The sequence below is a fragment of the Gambusia affinis genome, linkage group LG16 (assembly GCF_019740435.1).
Source record: "Gambusia affinis linkage group LG16, SWU_Gaff_1.0, whole genome shotgun sequence".
NCBI lineage: Eukaryota > Metazoa > Chordata > Actinopteri > Cyprinodontiformes > Poeciliidae > Gambusia > Gambusia affinis.
This window is the reverse complement of record NC_057883.1, coordinates 11,640,101-11,661,322: the sequence shown is the minus strand read 5'-3', so window position 1 is coordinate 11,661,322 and position 21,222 is coordinate 11,640,101. Positions and strand designations below refer to the sequence as shown.

General features: G+C 38.4%; 1 protein-coding gene across 7 annotated transcripts in view; it reads right to left on the bottom strand.

The window, feature by feature from the left end:
* ralgapa1 (Ral GTPase activating protein catalytic subunit alpha 1) overlaps positions 1-21,222 on the bottom strand; it is a 62,116-nt gene that overhangs the window by 20,678 nt on the left and 20,216 nt on the right. For all 7 annotated transcript variants that reach the window (XM_044143713.1, XM_044143714.1, XM_044143719.1 and 4 more), the window contains 24 exons: positions 20,508-20,632; positions 20,189-20,423; positions 19,309-19,494; positions 19,043-19,213; positions 18,719-18,912; positions 18,535-18,633; positions 18,184-18,339; positions 17,392-17,520; positions 17,133-17,258; positions 16,552-16,610; positions 16,294-16,402; positions 13,355-13,465; positions 13,192-13,260; positions 12,962-13,099; positions 12,684-12,867; positions 11,181-11,299; positions 10,937-11,056; positions 10,065-10,689; positions 9,760-9,875; positions 9,205-9,329; positions 5,527-5,598; positions 5,281-5,404; positions 4,894-5,049; positions 1,106-1,264 (listed from right to left, as the gene is read on the bottom strand). In XM_044143713.1, coding sequence (XP_043999648.1) covers positions 1,106-1,264; positions 4,894-5,049; positions 5,281-5,404; positions 5,527-5,598; positions 9,205-9,329; positions 9,760-9,875; positions 10,065-10,689; positions 10,937-11,056; positions 11,181-11,299; positions 12,684-12,867; positions 12,962-13,099; positions 13,192-13,260; positions 13,355-13,465; positions 16,294-16,402; positions 16,552-16,610; positions 17,133-17,258; positions 17,392-17,520; positions 18,184-18,339; positions 18,535-18,633; positions 18,719-18,912; positions 19,043-19,213; positions 19,309-19,494; positions 20,189-20,423; positions 20,508-20,632 — 3,707 coding nt within the window. The remainder of the gene's footprint in view (positions 1-1,105; positions 1,265-4,893; positions 5,050-5,280; positions 5,405-5,526; positions 5,599-9,204; positions 9,330-9,759; positions 9,876-10,064; positions 10,690-10,936; positions 11,057-11,180; positions 11,300-12,683; positions 12,868-12,961; positions 13,100-13,191; positions 13,261-13,354; positions 13,466-16,293; positions 16,403-16,551; positions 16,611-17,132; positions 17,259-17,391; positions 17,521-18,183; positions 18,340-18,534; positions 18,634-18,718; positions 18,913-19,042; positions 19,214-19,308; positions 19,495-20,188; positions 20,424-20,507; positions 20,633-21,222) is intronic.

Sequence of the window (21,222 nt, the reverse complement as noted above, 5' to 3'; positions counted from 1 at the left end):
TGTCTGTGGGTTTTAGACTGATACATTAACCAGATGAAAGCATATTTGTGTATCCTAGAAAAGAAAAGGAAAAAAAAATATCAATTGAAATATGAAAGCCCCTCACATTTACAGTCCAACTCCTAATCAGTTTTTATGATCTTTACAATGTCAGGGAAGATATAAAGTACAACATAGCGGCAACAACAGAACATTTCAATTGTTTAATCTCAATCAATGAAAACTCATTTTGATAACCCAGCCTCAATACTGTTGTGATTATTCCACTTACTTTATACATTTAATATCTCATAACGCAGTGCTTTGAAACTGTATTTACACATCTTAACATCTCAACAACCACAGACATTATTGTGTTGGATTTTGTATGATAGACAAAGGAGTGCATAGTTGTGAAGTGAACAATTTTTTTTTATTAATCTTTCATAGAAATCTGAAAAGTGTGGTGTGTATGCAGTCTCTCTGAATTGATATTTTTCAAAATCACATTTTGTGGCAATTACAACTAAAAAATTCAAGTGGTATGAATGTTTTGAACAGTAACTGATTTAAGCATGTTATAGAAAGAAAATAGTTTATGCATAAAGGAAATTACATTTTCAGCTGGTTTCAACTTTTTCATTTTTCATTTACAAATAGCACGTTTGGTCATGATAATAATCATTCTGTATAACTTTTCAACCATACAGAATTTAACAACTAAAGTGAACAATAACGTTAAAACATTTCAAAAGAATTGCTTTCCTACAAGCTGATGTGTTTCAGAAGCTTAATTTATTCTACTCTTAGATCCTCTGCTCCACACAAACCTAAAGACTAAGGACGAAAGTTCTTGCAATGTAAACATAACTTAACAGCTCCAAAGGTAACATCCGCAGAGCCTTGCCTCAATTACTCTGATTGGTCAATGATTATTTATTTATTTATTTGTACAATTACAGCTCAGCAAAAGGTTGCAAGTCTACTTATTTCTGATTGGAGCCGTGGGAAACTAATTATCATTACCGGAATTAAACGATTAGCTGAAACGACTTGCAGTTTTCAGAGGACTCCAAGAATGCACTGAAATACCAAACAACATATTTTGGGTCTTTTTTTCTTTTACCTCTGGCTTCTTGAGTATTTGGATGGAATACATGTGGTTCTTCATAGGGTAAATGATAATCAACACATCCCCAAATTCAGTGGGGATGATCCCTCGGCGGTAGTCTCTGGAATGTTCAGACCAAATGATGTGGACTTCGTCGTTGCCCAGGTGTCGGAGCTGGAGCGTTGGGAGGTGGAGGAGGGGGGTAAAGATTGATGGGAAGGAGCAGAAGAGTGAAGGGGGATTAATAATCCGACCAAAGCAGAAGAACACTGTGAAATCATTGGTTACAATGCAAACAAAATACATGTGCAGAGATAGTTTCACAAATAAACGTTATAGGCTGTATCCATCAAAAAGCCAAGGTTTTTGATTTGGGGTGCATGTGCATGGTACAGGTGGCCCTGGGAATGATGGAGTGACTGGGAGAAGATGGAGAGTCGTCGACCAGACAGAGTGAAGCCCTAGGAAGATGGAGTACAAGCTGGAAGACGGATGGGATCATATGTGATGCTGTGAGCAGGTTCCAGTCAGAGCTGGTGACAGCGCCGTCATTAACCTTGATGTCTGCCAACACACACACACACACACACACGCACACACGCGTACACACACACAGTCAGCTTGCTCTCTTTACTTTTCAGGTTTGTCAAACACCCTCAGATTGATGTCAGTCTAGACTTTGGCCCGAGAGAAATAATGATACAATTTCCTTTCAAACATTTAAACTTTATTCCAATATTTATTCTTTTAAGTCAAGATTATTTCCTTTATGTTTTGTTTCAAAACAGCAGACTTTCTTGTATGTTAATAATTGATCAGAGCAATCAGTTTTGATTTTAGGATAAAAAAAAAGAAAGCGTTTCTCTTTGAACTTTAGTCAGTTTTGTTTATTAAACATTATTTGTCCAGTAGCTGACAATCTTCAGAATATTTTTATGAGGCCTTTAATTCTGATGTAATCACCATTTTTTTGTCTTGCTTAGACTTTGCTTATTTAACGTCTGCTCAACTGGCTTTAGCAATATCACGGGGCATAAACAACATACAAACTGCCTTTTTCCTACTTGTGCGCTCAAGTTAAGAGTCCTCTACATCTTCTAAACTCTAAAAGCTTATCTTTTTCTTTAACATGTTTTCAGCAATGGTCTTATAATGTCAATGAATGCATAACAGTAAAATAAAGAAAAATATGTGCAATCATTCCATTTTTGCTTTTTTTTTTTGTCAAACTTAAATGGTTCCGATCATCAGACTAATTTTAATAACATAGAAATGTTTCCTGAGTAAATATAAACATCTTTCAAGTATTTATTTTATTAATTAAGTGAAAACAAAATGCTATAATCCAGTGTGGGTGCAGTTTGTCTAATTGAAAAAAAAAAATGTTAATCACAATAAACTAATTATTAAGTAGAAGAGTCAATTACATTTTAACATACTGTCAAGCTGATTTGGATTGCTTTTCTCTTGAGAAATTACCCATCTGAACTTTCTTACTGTATTTTCTGAGATCATCTTAAATGGTAAAATTAATTTTGATGATCTGAATTACAAAAAAACAGTAAAAATCTGTTACTGGGGATCCTGAAATCCTGGAAAAAATGGTTTTAAAGACAGGGTGTCCGCAGAGATTTGATATTGCTTCAGTTTGGTCTAGATTGCTTTTATTACCAAATTTCTGTAGTGCATAGAACAAAATCAAGTATAACAATGACATGAAGTATCAAAGAAAACGAATGAAGATTAATCTGAAACTATGTCATAGAACTAGAAAAGGGAAAACAAAGAAAAGCAGCAATTTTAAAAAAAAACTTTAAGAAACTCAAATTTTATACATGCCATTTTGCGAAACACCAATCAACCCTTCAAATGACTGTCATTTGGCTGTTTGACAGCCTCCTTATTATGATGAAACTACTTGGATTTAAAGGCATAAATAACTTGGAGCCATTGATCTTCCTACATTTCTCTAACAGCAGGACACATATCGGATTCTTCCATTATCTTTCCCTGAGAGATTTTTCTGTATTTGTAATTGCAGGTCAGAAAGAGTTTGTGTGAGAATCAGAAACTATGAAATATTTTTGGATGTCAGGACAGTTAAAGGTTTTTTTTTTTTTCATAAAGAAGATCAAAACAATGTCACATCAGTGAGTGTAATGCTCCTTTAATCCTTTTACCCTCGCAGTTGTGTTGCGATAAGACAACCACAGCCCAGCAAAGAGGGAAACCTGGACAGGAGCCCTGCGAAGGCCTAAACTGATTTTGTTTGCGCGAGTGTTACAGGAGGATGGAAGATAAACGCTTTGCCAGGACCAATGTGCGTTTGTGTGTGCATTTAGACCGTTTGTGGACACGTTCGCCAAGCGCTGTCTGTACGTGTTTTTACGTCTAACGCCTAACGTGTTATGGCTGTATATGAGTCTCCCTGCAGCGCCAACACAAATTTATAGCCATAGTTAGAATGAGGTTAATAAAAACCCTCTGTGGATGTGTGTTAAATAGGTTTAAGTCCTGCGTGAGAGGGCGTGCGCAGGTGTGTGTATGTGACTATGCATGTTTGATGGGACCATCAGCTGATCAGTGAGACGGATGGTGTCGGGCCAGACGCTGCTAATCCAATCAGCTGCCTGAAGCGATGTGATAGGCCGAGAAGCAGGAAGTATGATCTGATTAAAAGGACATTATGGCCATGTGCAGAGCACCCGGAGCCTGGGGGGTGACAGGTGTGATTACACACACACAGATATAGACACATACAATAAAACCTGCCTGCCTAGGCACTTATACCAGCCTCACAACAAATGCAGACATGATTGCCAGCCCGACCAAGGCAGGATTACTGAGTAAGACAACGTTAACAGAACACAGCAGCAAATAACATACATTTCTGCTTATTATTAATGTTGAATATTCAATCCTCTAAATGAGAGGGTTTAATTTAATTCATTGAAACTGTTTTATTGTGATAAATTTAAAAAGAAATAGGATATAACAATCAAATCCTGCTATTTAGCAAACAGAAAGCAACAATATCAGGAGCAATTTAATTTAACAAATTAGCATTCAAAGATGTTAAATTAATTTAACAAATTAGCATTCAAAGATGTTAAATTAAAAAACAACATTTTTGCAAATACAACAGAACTGGATGCATGTCTGGTTATTTTGGGAGACATTTGACTCCGTTTAGTTGCTTGTTTGCCTGATGATATTAAGAAACAGAAAAGTTTGATGTGTCTCATGGACACATTTAAAGATGTTACAAAGAAAGCAGAAAATGCAGCGTGCAACTGATAAAATTACCATCAGTGCAGGCTACCATACTTGTAAAAATGATTTCAGTAAATTGATTCTTCTATTAATTACTCTAATGATTAGGGATCAATCAATCAATCAAGCTTATTTGCATTGCATATTTCAGGAACAAGGTAGTTCAAGATGCTTTACACCCTAAAAATATAATGCGTCAGAGTTACAAGGACACAACGACTGAGACGGACAGAGCAGGTGTTGCAGAACAGACCCCTGCCTCCTGAGCCGCCATCTCTCCAATTAGATTAATAATCTCCATTTCCGGACAGATAATAGTTTCTATTTCCTGCTCTATTTGAGGCTAAGAGAGAAAAATTACAATTTCCTACAGAAACAGCGCCACACTGCTTAGGTATCTGCATTTATAGCGTGATCTGTTACAAGTAAATTCATCACAAGAAATAAAGACAGCACATGCAAAATTGTGGCAAATAACTGAATAAATTGCATTGCTTTGTGAATCTTTTTTGTTGGTGTCATATTTGTACCTTTTTGGTGAGGTTCTGATCCTGATCTGGGGGCATGCGAGTGGACACGTGATAGATGACTTCGGTCGTGGATGTGGCATAGTAAGGTGTCGTCTGGCCAGTGCTGTGATTTCTCTGAAGGCCTCCCATGAACCCACAGTGAGTCTTGAGGTCGACCTAATGCATAACATAACATGCATAATGACACTCTTGTTTTCATTTTGAAAACATAGACCCCCTTTGAAGTTTCAAGCCCACCTTAAAAGATAAATCTGGGTATTTTTGACTTGGAATTCGGGATTTTAAGAAAATCCACACCTGCCATGTTTAAATAATTTGTCTACTTTGTGATTTAGGATGACAAATTCTCCCAGTAAACGTAGAGTATGTAAGAAAAAGTTTTAGTACCTCCCACCCAAGTCCTGAAACAAAATCTTCATAAGCCTGGCTGCCAGCAGTGTTAGTGAGTATGGAGTGTTTATCCTCTTGACCTTCAGCCACATAAAATACTGCAATCTTATGAGTCTCTCGGCTGAAAGACAATGACAGAAAGTAATCAGCATCAACAGGGAGTTGGTTTGAACTCTCAGGCTAATAAAAAGGTTTCAGAGAGAAGTTAAAGGAGGTAGACAGAGAAAGATGAGCGCTGCTCACCACTGCCGTGAGTCCAGATTCTTCAGCTCTCTCAGTAACTTCTCGTTCTTCCTCAACAAATGAAAGTTACTCCTGGCAAGACACAGATACACAAGCTATAAGTCATTGCTGCCAACACTGCTTTGAGTTAAAATATCTTAATCCTTTACTTTGATTTGAAATGACACAGTCTGTGTGTAAGAATAACACTTGTATGGAATGTTAAAATCTACAGAAAAGGTCATCTTTTTGTGCGACTCCATCAGAATATATATCCACTCAGTAATGTAGATTACCATTCACTTTAACTCCCAACTATTTATAGGAAAAGTGATAAATAAAAACACTTTATAAGAAACTGGATTTGTGACATAACGAGGCTGAACCAGGACCCAAATTCATCTCAAAGCCTTGCACATTGAACAATGTACTATAAACGCCAACTGCTCGGTGTTACAGAACTGCTGCAAGTCTGTAGAGGGATAACTTATGGCCACCAGGGCTAATGGGAATTAAACTTGCCAATCCGTAGTTTGGGAGGTTAATTAAGGATCAAAACCTTTTCAGTCCTACCGTCATGAATATAAACATGGGGACTAAGTTAAGTTTTACTGTAACTTGAATCTTGTAATCTAATGTGATTGAGCCCAGATGAATAGTTTCTTCAACAAACGCTTCTTCTTGTTTATCCACCTGGTCTAAAAGGCCAGGTGGATGAACCTGGCCATTATCTGTAAAGTTACCTGAACCCCAAACTTTATCTGTTTGGTCTAAACCAGATAATGAATAAGTCTTGAGTATGGTAGCATATTTGGGGTGTTGCGGGCCTGTTCTTCTCTCAAAGACTGAGGAAGCTTGCAAAAGCACATGGCATCTTGAAAACACTGGAATACAGAAACATCAGAAATACAAATCAAGTAATCGCTCAAAAAAAAAAAAAAGAAAAAAAAAAAAAAAGCTCAGTTTCAATCATGATAAAAATCAAAAATAAAGTTAAATAAACACATGCTTTACCAGACACAAAATCCTCTTTCCGCGTGCGACTGAAAGGAGGCGATGGGTGACAACAGACACACGTAATTAGTAGGTCACGTTATTGCTTGGATTTACAGCGCCTTGTTAAGTCCCTGAACTTCACATTTTAAGGAAAAAAAAAAAAAGCGCAATGCGACTTGGATGTAACGAGTAACGCGACGGTTTTGTAGAAATGTAGTAAGTAAAAAGTAGAGATACTTACTGTAAAATGTAGTGGAGTAAAAGTCGAAAGTATCCATTATTAAATATACTTAAGTAAAGTACAGATACACGAGGATTGTACTTAAGTACAGTAACGAAGTACATGTACTTCGTTACTTCACAACTCTGGATTTTAGTAGGTTAAAAATGGTGGTGGAAACAAGAATAGATATTTTTCCTTAGGAAAATATATTAAAGGTTGCATTTTTCTTACTCCTTCATATTTTGCGTTCATTGAAGAAATAAAGCTATTTGGAGAGTAGCTCCAAGAGGCTATTAGGAGCCCTGTCTTACTTACTGCAGATAAATACAAATAGATTATGGCTAAAAGAACCAGATTCACAAACCAAGAGTGTTTGACGTTGCTGACTATCAATTTAAAGAAAAAATAAAATCTTTTTAAGTACAAAAAGATGGTCCTGAACATCTTGACAAGTATGTTTAACACCTTTTGAAAATCAAGTCTCTGACTTCAAAAACCATCATTGTGGGGAAAAGTCTAAATGTCTGAAGTTTCTACACTTTCAGGCTCTCAAAAAAGAAAGATGGGCAGTGACTTTTAAGAAAAACAAAAACCTTTCATGCAGAATAATTTGTCTAAAGGCGGTTGAAACTGTGCCAACAAGCGACCCTCAACCTCTGTACGGCTGATATAAAAACCAAGACTTGGGCAGTGAAGCTTGGAGTGGACTGATAATGACACGTCGCTCTTTTCACTCTTAGAAAAAGGGAAAAAGAGTGAGGGAGTACAGGAGATAAATAGAGAGAGGTAAAGAAAAGGAGAGAGAGGGGGGAGAAAACGAGAGAGAGCAATTTGCTCTTTATTAAAGTGATACTTGGTAATGGCCTCATTCTCTGCTCTCAAAGACTCCATTTACACCCTGGATTATAGGGAAAAGCATAAAAGGGGATACACATGGGTGACTGTCAGTATCTTAGTGTCTGTAATGCCTCATATGAATACCTGGAGAGAAGTCGGTGACAATAACAGATGATTAGACAACATCTTCTTTTTTCCTTTCATTCTTATCTGCCTCCTTATTTTCCCTTTAAGTTTCTTGAGCTTTCATTTCAGTCTTTTTGCTTCATTATTTATCTTCTTTATTATCATTACGACTAAATCTACATGGGTCTGAATCATCTTGGTTTCTGATTTGCCACAGCCCCCTCAATCGCGCTCTTCTTCAACTACTGCTTTTTTATTCTGACACCAAATGGGCCGAGTTTGATCAATAGAGCGCTGTCCTCATTATCACGCACACACACGAGTGTGTAGACAGGTCTATTGTGTGGCTCTGAATGCAGAAAGTGTAATTCCCTGGATAAAGTATAAAGAGTGATGAGTGTCCATTAGCTGGCCAGGCGCATTTAAAGCAATACCCCGACATTGTGAGTTCCAGCTCCGAGTCATTGAGAAGATGAAATGCTGCATGACGTGAATGGGGAGAAACATAGCCTCTAATTAGCTCAATGTAGTTCACCTTTTTCTTTTATATGCATTAGGCAAACATTTGGTTTGCTCTGGGGAAGAACAAAATACAGAAGACATCCCACACATACCTTTTATGAAATTACCCTTCATTTGAAACATCTCGAGCTAAAATGTGCAAAGAAATCTTCTTGCTAGGTTCGTTGCTTAGGTAAAAATCCTACATCCTTAAACTTAACATGGGATAATCCAGGCTTTCTGTACATTTTAATGTAAAAGCCCCAGACTTTTCCAAACTTTCATTAGAAGGATGTCGATACTTTTAAAGCAGGGGTGTCAAACTCATTTTCATTTTGGGCCAAATCGAGGTCATGAATTTTCTTAAAGGGCCAGTTGTGGCAAAATGTATTGATAAAACTACCCATTAATAAACTGTTAAAAGATTAACAGAAAGCTGCATCCTGTTAGTAATTCTTAAAATTAAGCAGTACTGAGTATATTGTCATATCAATGTATTTTAGTACTACAGAGATAAAGCTGCTTTGATTAGACTGACAAAATAACATTTAAGCACGCAACTGTTGTATTTATAGTCCTATTTCTGTGGCCCTCATAAAAAGTTACGGTGGGCCGATTTGGCCCCCGGGCCTTTAGTTTGACACTAATGTTTTAAAGTAGAAACTCCAATGTTCACTGTGAATTTAATACTGGTATTTCTACGTTGTACAGGCTTTCCAAATGTAAAACTTTGAAGTAAAAGGTAAAGACTGGATTGATTGGATGGATAGACTCATTAATATGTAGAAGGAGAGATGTGTGGATGGACTGAGGCTTTTGATATTAAAACAGGGAATGTTTTAAATCATATTCACACTTTTCTGGACCTGGAAACACAAAACTAAACAAAAAACAACTGATGTAAGCAAAGAAAAGAAACAAATTGACCAAAAAATAGCAGAATGATACTTTCAACATTAAGTTAGGTAAGTGGAGCACTTCAACACAGTTTTCCAGTATTGTTGAGGAAGCCTTACCTTTTCTCCCAGGAGTTGAGTCCCAGTATGTTGATGAGGAGCCTACAATAGTAGAAGGCCGACTGAGGAGTCTCAGTCTCTGGTTCAGTCTGCTGCACTGCTCTCATGTTCAACTCCTCACCTCTCTAAGAAAATAAAGAAAATGAAGCACCAAAGATGATTTGATTTTACAGCTTCTGGCAAAAAATAAAAATGGAATAACCAGTCTTAGAGGAAGCTCAATCAATTGCTCTAGTTTGTAGCAAAACTCAAATCACAGATAAGACACCAAACTATTTGTATGTTTTTTGCCTCAAATGTAAAAATAAGATGCAGCTTCCAACAATTTTACTAAAAGCCACTCTTTCATGATACATTCATCTATTATGTAACGGCTGACTCATTAAGAAAATTGCCCGTCTTATAAAGCTGGTTGGATGCATCTCATTTGTATGGAATGGAACAATAAAAAAAAATTTAGACTTCTTGCAGAGATGGCCACAGAGACAGCAATAACAGAGCAAAGCTTACATTACATGGAAATTATTTTTCATAAGGAGAATCTAAACAACGCACATGAAGGACAAACTCTCGCTCTGCAGCACTCTGTTTCAAGATGGCGTTGATCACATCATTCTCCTGCTTCTCTGACACACACCCTGGAGGAGGGGCTGGGATGTTGAGTGGCATGCCTGTGAGAACCAATGGGGAATCGAAATGAGTTTGGAAACCTTATTTGGTTTTACAGCTTTATATCTGAAACATTACAATACACTGGTTCATAAATTCTAGTCTAACGTCAATATATTAAAAAAATGCTTGCATGATATTACCTTTCTTAAAGGTTAAGTCATTGTTTTAGCTCACATAACCAAACATACCTGCTCTCTGTAGACACTCTGGACTCGAGTAACCCAGGTACTGCAGCATCTCATCCAGCGCATCATCTCCATCTTCCAGAGAATTCCACGCTGGCACCGCCTCCCGACACACTCGCTTAGCTAGTGGTGGAGCAAGAAGCTTTTCCGAACCAGAATCCTCGTCCACGTGATGGACATGCATCTCTGCCTCCTCCTCCTGCTCTATCTCTTCCACAGGTTCAACGTTTCCCCCTCCTCCGGGATCTTCCCTCTCCTCATCACCAGCTTTTCCCTCCTCCTCGGCTACTTGAAACTCTTGTCTGTCACTTTCCATCTCTCTTTCTTCCTCCTCCGGGCCCAGCTCCTCCTGCCCATCTACTTCATCATCTTCCTCCTTCAACTCCATCTTGTTCTGCAGACCTCCTGATGGAGTGCGTAATTGAAGGTTTGCGCTGCGCGGCGACTGCGTCTGTGTTAAAAGTGTGCGCGCCGGACTGTTCGGGGAGCTCAGCGGAGGCCCGTAGAGGACGGCTGAGTCCCAGGAGTGTTTTCCTGCAACATCTCTGATGATGACACGGACGCAAGCAGGAGCAGAGGACAAGCCAGCCGTCATTCCCCCTCCCGGAACACCGGACTCTGATCTGATCTGGAAAAAACAGGAATAGCAGGAAATACCAAAGTCCTGAAATTAAAATGCAACGAACGACAATAACAGTTGATTCGTATCCAGACGAATCAACTGTTCGTCTGGAACAAAAAAAAATCAAACCACACACTTTTCCAGACCATGCACGAGTAATATACCAAGGATCTAAAAGTGTAATTATCAGCTCAGTTAAGATAAACTGTCATTTGTCAGAAAAAAATAATAAAACTTCTCCAGACGACGTTACCTGGAGAACAGAGAGCAGAGTGGAACCGTTCAGAACCAGAAACTGAAGGTTGGGCGAATTGAAGAGTTCTGGTCCGAGATCCGGACTCCCACAGAACGGGTTGTCTTGGTTTTCACACACCTGTGAACAGACTTCAAGTTAGCAAAGTAAAAAAAAAAATTAAAATAACAAAACAATATTTAAATGAATCCCTCTCCTTTAGTAAGGAGCTATAAAATCTTACTAGACCAAAAAGTTAGAGCACCTGACTGGACAGAGTTGCGGGCCCTCCGGACATTGGATAATGACCCAGATGATTCACCAGATGGGTTATAACGGTTCTGGCTGCAATGGAAACCAGGCCTTGCTGGATACGGCTACGAACTGCAAAGAACAAAAGAGTGTTCTTCTAGCTAAGTTGTTTCATTTTAATTTCCCTTTACGTGTGTTTACATGGTATAATTTGTCACATTGTTCACACACATACAAAATCATCATATATTTGCAGCAAAGTTGTTGAGAATAAATCCATAAAGATCTATCCTAGAATCGTGATTATTTATAATAATTGTTGATCTCAGCCCAAATCATGGCTGTCAAACATATCAGCAGATCTAACAATTTTTAAAATAAATGGAGTTGACGCATTTTTTAAAAAACCATTTAAAAATTTTGGACTTAGGACTTCCTGATGTCTCATGGGGGCGTTAAGATGTTTAGTAGGGATTTACTTCTCTGTCCTACCATCTTAAATGCAAATATCATGTTTCAAAACAATTTTGAAACTCAGATTAGGCTTTTCAGGAATAAATACCCAAGTGGGTCTGAAAGGGTTAAAAGGAAATGCATGTGGAAAAACCTCTCTCGCTCACTGTTAAGTATGGGAGAGGATTTGTTATGCAATGGGCCTCTTTCTCTTCCAAAATGCCCTGAAAAATCCGCGAGACCTCAAGGATCATGAACTCTTTAGAAATAAAAGGACATTTAAAATAAAATCTGCTACGTTCTACCAGTAAATTCAAAACATACAGCAAATACAAAATTAAACTATCTCAGTCCTCAGAACTAATGGAAATCTTTAAGGTGAAGTGACACTTAAGCTGAACAAAACTAAGATTTAAGTGTAAAATTCAGTGTTAACAAGTTCAAGATATTGAAATTTTTATGTGCCTTATTCTAACTGAATGAAGGTCGTCCCCCCGCAGAAGAAGCCAGTGTCATTACATACAGCCCTGAAAGTAGATCCTTGTTAATCAACACTGTCACATAGAAACACACACAATGACGCATGCAGACTTCCTAATGAATCCTTATTGACAGATTGATTGGTGAGTACAGATATGTATTGATCAGACACTATCAGTGACACCCTAAACCTCAGGGCTTGGCTCAGGAAAAGGAGACAAAATGAGGAATAGAGAGACAACTTAATGAAGGTAGTAGGATGTTGCAGAAGTTAAAAATAAAACCGAAGAAAAACGAGAAGAGAAGAGAAGACGAGAGATGGAAAAGAGGAGAGGGGAGAAGAGAAGCATGGTGTTTCAAGGTGGATCAGTCATTAGACTTCTCTCTGAGTCCCGTTGGATCATAGCAGGAGGCAATAAAGTCACTCACATGGATGCAGGAAGGTGTGTCTGCATACACATACCTTTCTGGTCAAACTGTGCAAAGATTTTGTGGATTTGTGTGCGCGTTTCTGTGTCCGTGCATCACTTTGCATGAGCAGAACACACGTTGGCTCATTACAGAGCTAGATTGGATAAATTACCTTCAGTGACGGGCTGCAGTTTGCTGGAGCGCTCCGAGTCTGGGCTGTGCAGAGGTTCTGGTTCGCGGAGGTTCTCTAATGGCAGGAACGGGTCGTAGTCTGAACTCGACAGGTCCGACAGCTGCAGTGGGAAGTACTTGGGACTGCTGAAAGACTGCGCTCCATAAACGCACCCATGCAGGACCTGTACATGTTACCAAGAAAGCAGTTTTAAAAAAAGCCCAACTGTGTCTGTGTTTCACTGGCCAAGGCACTGCAGCAGCTACAGACACGTCTACCTTGTAAATACAGCTGAGCAGCGTTTTGGTCGGTTGCTCCCTTTCTGGAGGGCTTCGTGTTTGTACAGGCTGGAGAAGAGTCTTTGGGGGCAGAGCCATTACCCAGTCCAACAAACACAACAGAAGGGAAACTACTAGCTGCAGAAAACACAGCAAGACACGCATGAACCCGCTTTCTGTGGACGTCTCGTTCTACAAAGCATTTTGAAAAGTGTACAGAGATTCGTTACCCTCTTATCCAGCTCATAAGAGGAGGACTCGGTGCTAGGCAGAAGATATGTAATAGTGGCAATCAGAATCTAAAGGGGGGAAAAAAAACCAGACAGACCTAGTTTAGGACTTTAAAATTGTAGTAATTTTATAAAATAGAAAATCTCTAATATGGAAAAGTACCTCTACAATCTTCTTTGGCATGTCAGGAGGGAATTTCTGAAGATGATCCACGTAACTGATCAGGAGGTGAAGGATGTCTGAGGCCACCAAGGCTACAGTCTTATTGGGGTACTAGGAGATGGAATAAAATTATTTAAACAGAACCTAAAGTGAACAGAAAAAAACTAATCAGAACTCCTCTTGTCATTATTTACTAAACAAAGAAAAACAACGTGAAGGACAGTAGAACAACAACCTGTAAAATCACCTTTAGTAGCAATAATTCTTATTAAGTGCTTTCTGTCTGTTACATCATTGCATGAGAATTTTGGCCCACTTTTATTATCGTTATTGCTTCAGTTCTTTGAGATTTACAAACCTTAGTGTTCTGCACAACTTTTTTAAAGTCCTACTACAGAATTCCAGTCGGATTGAGATCAGGACTTTCACTGAGCCATGGATACTTGTTGCTGTTTTCTTGTTATTATTATTTCAATCATTTTGCTGTAAATCTTCTACTATAACAATCTATAATTGTCATTTTAATGACACTGTGTTGGACAAGCTTCTGCTGTTGAACAAATGTGACTCTAGAAACCTTTAGTATGCAGAGGAGTTCAGGGTCAACTCAATGTTAGTAATGTGGTCTAAGTTACTGTCCCTTCACCACTATCCCAGTTTGATTTTAGAAATGTTAAGCCTGACTTATTTAAGTCATCAATCCATTGTTTTATGTATTCCATAAAATTCAACACACAGAAAAGAGATATATTTTGTAAACATAACCCATCTTTTATTTGATTTTGTTGCTTATTACCCATTCACTCACACCAGTGATGTCAAAACTTATTACATTCAGCAATAAACTGCCAAGTTGAAAACTCTCGAAGTGAACCACAAAAGTTCATTTTAGCTAAATAAAAATGAAAATATATGGTGCCTTTTTTAAAAAGAAAAATCTGCCCAATAATAAAATCAAATCTGTAGCTGTCAGTAAACTGTATAATGTCCCAATAAAACTCAGAGTGATTAATGAGAAAAGACTGGATTTAAACCTCAGGCACAAACAAGAGCCAACGCCTGAAAACCAAAAATGTTTGTTGATGAAAGGAAAGGAAGATGAGGCGGCCAAGAGGAGGAAGTGGCTCTGCACGGAAATATGACAATCCCTTAAGCTTTGTGTATAATTGTGTGTACATGTAACAGAGCCTGTAGCTGAGGCGACTGGCTGCTGCTACCAAAGCAAGAGATTCAGAATTGACGAAGACATGAGTGTATATTTATGTAAGAGAGAGAGTGTGTGTGTGTGTCACAGCTTGCAGCATTCCCTTTGGATTAGCCTCCTATCTGAAGGAGAACCAAACATATTTGCAGTCCAGGTTTTGCTCCCAAGAGCAAGTGAATGGAAATGTGCACTGGTGCAGTCCGTAAAAAAAACAACAAAAAAACCCAAAAAAAAACATTGGCTGCCGATACACAAACTGGGGATTCCAAGGTCGAAAAGGTATGTGTGTGTCTGTTTCTGTCCGTCTAGAACCACTTGGCTCCGGATGAGACAGTAAATGTTGGACAGCATTGTTCTGATCCACTGGCCTGTCGTTACCGAGCCGGACAATAACAACTGCGACAGTTTTACAAAGAGCAGCAAACATCTCCAGTCGCAAATATTAGGCTGTTATTCTGGTGCACCCAAATGATCTAGTACAATTAAAATGTAGTTATCTATTTCTTTACATAGAAAACAAACTAATAAGTAGAGTTATACAGTGAGGGGTAGAAATAAGGCATCAGAAATTATTTTTAGAATATTTTACAAGAAAATAATAATATTTAGAAATCTAAATTAACTCCTGCAAGACAATAAATGGAAGAAATTTTCCTTTTAATTAAATAAATATAAAACATATTCAGACAATATGTGCATTAACTTACTAATTTAAACAGAAATTTAGAAACTACTTTTTTTTTTTACTTATATCAGGGTTCCTACAAATTTCTGTGTCAAATAGGGCTGCCACCATCTAACTACCAATATTGTTTCCTTCCAGCTATTAACTGATATGTTGATAAAATCACCAGTTTTCTCCAAAACAGCTCTTTATTTTTGTTAATTTTACAACAAATTTATTTACAACTTATAGTTATATTTATAAAAATACAGTGATGTTAATCAAGCTCAGGGATGCTGCCAGCAATAATTTTAGTAATGGATTATTGTTCCAACTATTCAGACGATTAATCGAAAAAAGAAATTCATTCTGCAGTTTTCTCATTTAACCAAACTTTTTTCAAGCTAACCAACTAGTAACTGGACAGCAAACTGTGCTTAGTGGGAGATTTTTTTCTGAATCTGAACCAGGTGAATCTATAGTGAGTTCTGGGTGCAACATATTTACAAAGACGGTTTTTTTATCTGGAATGCAAAATGTACAGATTTTGTACATTTTTGGTTTGTTTACTGCACTGAGAATATTATTCGTACAGCCTTTTGGGGTTAGTATACTCCAATTTACAATTAATCAATTGCTAAATTAGTTCATTATTTTAATAATTGATCCATCATGATTATTGTGACTATTCCAGCCTTAATAAAGCTATGTAATTTAGTGTTCATTAATTCATGCTGGGGGAAAAAAGCACAGATGCTTAAACCAAAAATTTTTAGCTTCTTCACAGATTCAAAGTCCAAAATTTGACTGAGGTTCATGTTCAAAATCCTCAGTGTCCCGTCATAATTTCAGTGGCCTTTGTGGTTCTTTAAGCACTATTGAATAACTCACCAAGACCCTGCTTAGACCAGCCACATTCTGGCTCATTTTTATTCTTTTTTAACCTTATAATAGGGTTGTCATCCAGTGTGAGAGAAGTGGAACAGTGATAGCAGTAAGTATTATAACATGTAGGATGTATTAAAAAAAAAAAAACTGGGACAGAATATGACTCATAATTATAAAACCTACCTTCAGGGTCACACAGATTACATTGAGAGCTTCTTTAATCTGAGGATGTTCAGTTCCATGAGCCAACTCTTCACACAGCCAGATACCCAGGCTGCACAAAGCCACACATCTGACAGAGCAGGGACAGGCACAGCGAGTTACAAAACACACACACAAAGGTTTTTTTCTTTTTTTAAAAAACATTATCTGACACCACCTTATATTTAGATAAAAAAAAAAAACAGAACTATAGAACCGTTCAAGGTACAGAACCCATACCTTGCAGGAGCAGAGGGTTCATCCCTGGCAGAGGTCAGGATGGTTTTGATAATGTGTTCCTTAAAAAACAACAACAAAGATTTAAAGACTTTGTTAGCAACAAGAACAACAGAAACTTCTACAATTGGTGCTTGTAATGAAGAGTTATTTTAAGTGGTATGCAAGCTATAGCACACAACAAGTTAAGACAAATTCGCACACTTGTTGGTCTTTTCAGTTGGTGTTAATGATCGCTTAGTGATTCAAAACCAGGTTCTGGCTCGTAAGAAACCAAAGAGAGGGCCTGAGGTGTTGCCACGCATGGCATTAACTGTTTACACAGCAACAACAAGGCAAACAACATTACTTCCACAGCTCTGCGCCGTTTCAGGAATAGCTGATGAGATATTAACCTAATATTCTGTGCTGAGATCCCCTATGGACAAGCAAACCTGAGTTAAAACATCAAGACTGACCTGGATGACACAGGAAAATTGATAAAAGTTTTTGAACATTTTAAAAATATTTCATCCCACGCTTGTGGCTGCCATGGCGACCTGCTCCAACCACACAAATCATCAGGTCAAGGTGCCTTCACGTACCTTGACCTCAGGGAATTTAGTCCGTACAATGTCAGCAGTGGTCGGATGGAGAGCGGCAAGTTCCTCATAAAAGTTGGGGAAACACACCAGAGACCCAAGAAGAATCTGGGCCTCGACTCTTGGAGCCTTGGAGGAAAAAAAAAGGGAAAGCAAATTAAACACATTTCTCAATCATTGTCTATTCACAGCTTGCCATTTCTTTGAAAAACTTTAACTTAGTGTATTCCTCTTTAGGACTCTGTGCTTCCTTGTGCCTTACATTGAGTGATGAACATGCAGTGACTCTGGAAGCTGCGATGATAAAGTCTAGGATCAACATGGTGGCTCCAGGAAGACCGATGCTGAAGAACCTGGGACTGCAGTGCTTGATGATGGTGTTCACAATGTCCTGAAGAAGACAGTTTGTCAAAAAGAAAAACACTTTTTCTCAATATGAAGCAGAATTATTAGTTAGGGGCTAACTGCTTTGCAAACGTTTTGACTAACCCCTCTATTTTCTTATATTTTGTGTCTAAGTAGCCAGATTTGATGGTAATTCTTCCAGGAGTCATGTATCAATTCCTCCCCAGGTTTTCTAAAGATTGCTCTGAAGCAGTTCAGAAACCAGATACTCTCTACTGTACAGCCAATAAAAAAGGTCTGATGTCTTTAGCCAAAAACCTGGAAATGGTCTGTCACTGGATGTTTAGAAGGATAATAACCTTAAATGGTTGAACATTAATCTTTATCCGTCACAAATCCAACAGAAAAGCTCTGGACTGAGCTTAAGAGAAAAGTGCATAAAGGTTATTTGCTCCAACCTTGTCAAATGTTAAAAGATAAGACTAAGACATATTCTAGGGGCAGAAAAGGGGTTTGTGCAAATGTCCATTCTATAATACTCCACTGTAAGCAGACAGCGGCAGAAATATTTGGATTCATTAATGGTATATTGAACATTTTATCTGTCATTACAGTATCATTAAATATTCAATAAAATTTTCCCAGCTGAGTTGAATTTTCCCCATTGTTACTCATATTGTTTACAATTGAATCTCCTTGTAACACAGACCTGGTCCTGGTGCAGCAGCCCTTGGTGCATGATGTTGTAGAAGTGCATGAGAAAGTCGGTGTTTGGGGAAACATCTTGACGTCTTTTCATTATCCTACAAATTAGTTTGTAGGCATGAAGCTTTCCCTGCTTGTAACGCTCAGTCAGCATCGTGGCCTAAAGGAAATATGCATCGATGCAAAAAAAACACTATTGAATGAAAATCTACTTGGCTTATTTTTATTCTCTGTAATATGAAGCAAATATATTTCTACTGTTATTTCACTGTTCCATCACAGAGACACTTCTTAAAGCATATTCAAAGGCCCTGGTAGTGCGTTGCAAACAAATACAAATCTTGATCACGCTTACCTTGAAGAGCCACGGAGTGAGGATTCTCAGAGGAGGAATCAGAACAGGAGGTGGGGGGGATGACTGGTTGTCCAGAGAAATCCCCAAATTATCCCTGATCTGAAAACAGAAATACCACTAAACTCAGATCCTTGGTGAAAATTTCGAAATTATTTCCACAGCAGACAGATTTATGTGTACTAACCTTGGCCAAGTTCTGCCACAGTTCACACAAGTAGTCAAAAACCTGAGCATGGATTTCTGGGTCCTTGATGGTGTTAACATCTCCCAGGATACCCAGCATCCTCCTCCACATAACCGTGGCAACATCTGCATGCCATCCAGTTAGAGAGCCGCCTGCCATCACACTGCAGTCCTCGCTGGGGAACTCGCTTGTTTCTGGAATCAATACATCAATCAGAGACTCTTGTTTGGTTGGAGGAGAATAAAGCGAGAACATTTAAAGGATCTTTGTAATGTTTACATACTTAAACTATTTACCCCCCTCCCCTCTCACTGTCAATTTTACCTAGATCATCTGGGGTCTGGAGTACAGAGCTGTGGAGTTTCTGGTCCAGCTGCAAGTGTGTGTGTGAATGACTGTGTGTGTGATCAGCGTGCTCAGCTGTCAGCGTGGCTGGGGAGGGGGTCTGGGAACGGGAGCCCCCGAGGGAATGCATGGGCGAGGCACTCTCAGAGCCTAACCAAGAGCCAGAAGGACATGTAAAACTGAACAAAGAACCAAATTATAATTGTTTCTGGTGCTTATAACAAGACAACTTCACAGAAACGTACCAGTAACGGTAACCGTGTGGCTAAGGCTGCTGGTCTCCGAGTCAATGTGGAGCGTCGTCAAACTGGCCACTTCGTGCTCGTCACAGGCTAAGCCCCCTCCTAGACTGTCCTGGTCCAGTGAGCTGCCTCGGCCTCCTCCTGTAGACCCTGCTCCTCCTCCACATGCATCTGAACTGAATGTAAAATCTAAAAAAAAAAAAAGGAGAAAACACAATATTTTATGACTGGATGGTTGGACCCAAAATGTTCTTTAGACCAGTTGTCTGCATCATACGGAGCTGGAGATGCAAGTGATTCTTCATAACTTTGGCAAAAAGTGATAAAGGACCAACAAATGGATTTCAATAAAAATGTGACAACAAGGACAGGGTTTAGCAATTTTCCTGATTTTTTTAATAGAAAAATTATTCACTAAAGAAGGACTCCAAAATAATCAGTAATTGGGTCGATATGTTGGAAACTATGTACTTTACAGGCCAAGATTGTGTGCCCAGACAAAGATTTTGACTTTACTTTAAGCACTCCTATATACGTCTTTGTTTAAACATCTAAAAATAGAAATAAAATGATTGTTCTGTAAATGTAAAAACACATTTTCTATAGTAGATATTTATGAAAAATTATAAGCAGTCTAGTTTTTCAAAAGATTATGTAACGTTTTTGGTGATAAGCATGTTTTATTTAGCTGGACTAAAGGAAAAATGGCTCTTTCAAATACAAAGTTTTAGACTGTGATGTGACATGTTGATATTTCAACTACGATTTGATATTTTGTGCAGCTACAGTGCAGCCTGTTGAACTCCAAAAAGATATCTCCGGGATTTCATTTAGAACAAATAAAAATCTTAGGAGTGCATCAGAGTTAAAGTCAGTTTCTTACTGTCAAATTTGCATGCTGAATACTGAAAGGCATTAAAGGAATCAGACTGGCTGTCTGAGCTGATGACATCGGAACCGCTGGCACTAGCAGGTGACGTCCATTCAGAGGGAACTCCGGGGTCATCAACGGGTCGAGGGTCATCTGTGGGCATCGACCCCGCACCCTGACCAGCCTCCAGGAGCTCTGGCAAGTCCTTAGGAACCTCAAGACCCACTGGACTGCTGCCTCGACGACCCTGTTCGTCAGAGGGACAGCGGTACTTACAGCTTTGATGATTTATGCCAATATAATTACAAATAAATGTAATTTATATACTGACCACTGTCCCTTTGTTTCTCAGTCTTTCCTGAATAAACTCATCCATCAGGTCAGAGAAATTTGGGTTGCTGCTTCCAACATCGCTGGACACGGGGCGGGCCTTCTGGACCACCTCCTCTTTGTTGGCTACACACATGCAAAAGCAAATAAACTTTGAGAAACCTTTTGCAATAAAACACATGAATACTTAAAGGGAAAGAAGTAATAAAGTAGAAGTCAGGGGAGGACATATCAGGATTTCTAAACCATGGAAAACCTGAGAAAAAGCTTGTTCATCACCAGAGGAACACCTCCCCAACGACAGGTAGCTCTAGGATTGTTCAGATAGCTGAACGTTGTTATTTAGGAATCAAAATATTAAGATACTGAAAACTAACTTGTTGAACTACAAGTCTAAATCAGTCAACAACATTGTGAGAGCAGTCATCTAGAGCAATTTCTTACTATAATGTTAATTTAAGAAAGATTTTTCATGACATTATGTCAAATGAGAAACCATGTGTTATTTTTGTTATTCCATCTGCAAAGGAATATCAAAAGCTTAAGAAACAATAAATACTCATTTGTTATTACTTTAAGAAATTGAGTTCCTAAGCATATATTGAGAAGAACTAAGTTGAAAGGCAAAAAGGGCTTAATTCCTGAGAAACAGAGTTTAATATTCTTTTGTTGTTAAAACAGCTCCATTAGTTTATTACTCATTTAGCTCAATTTAT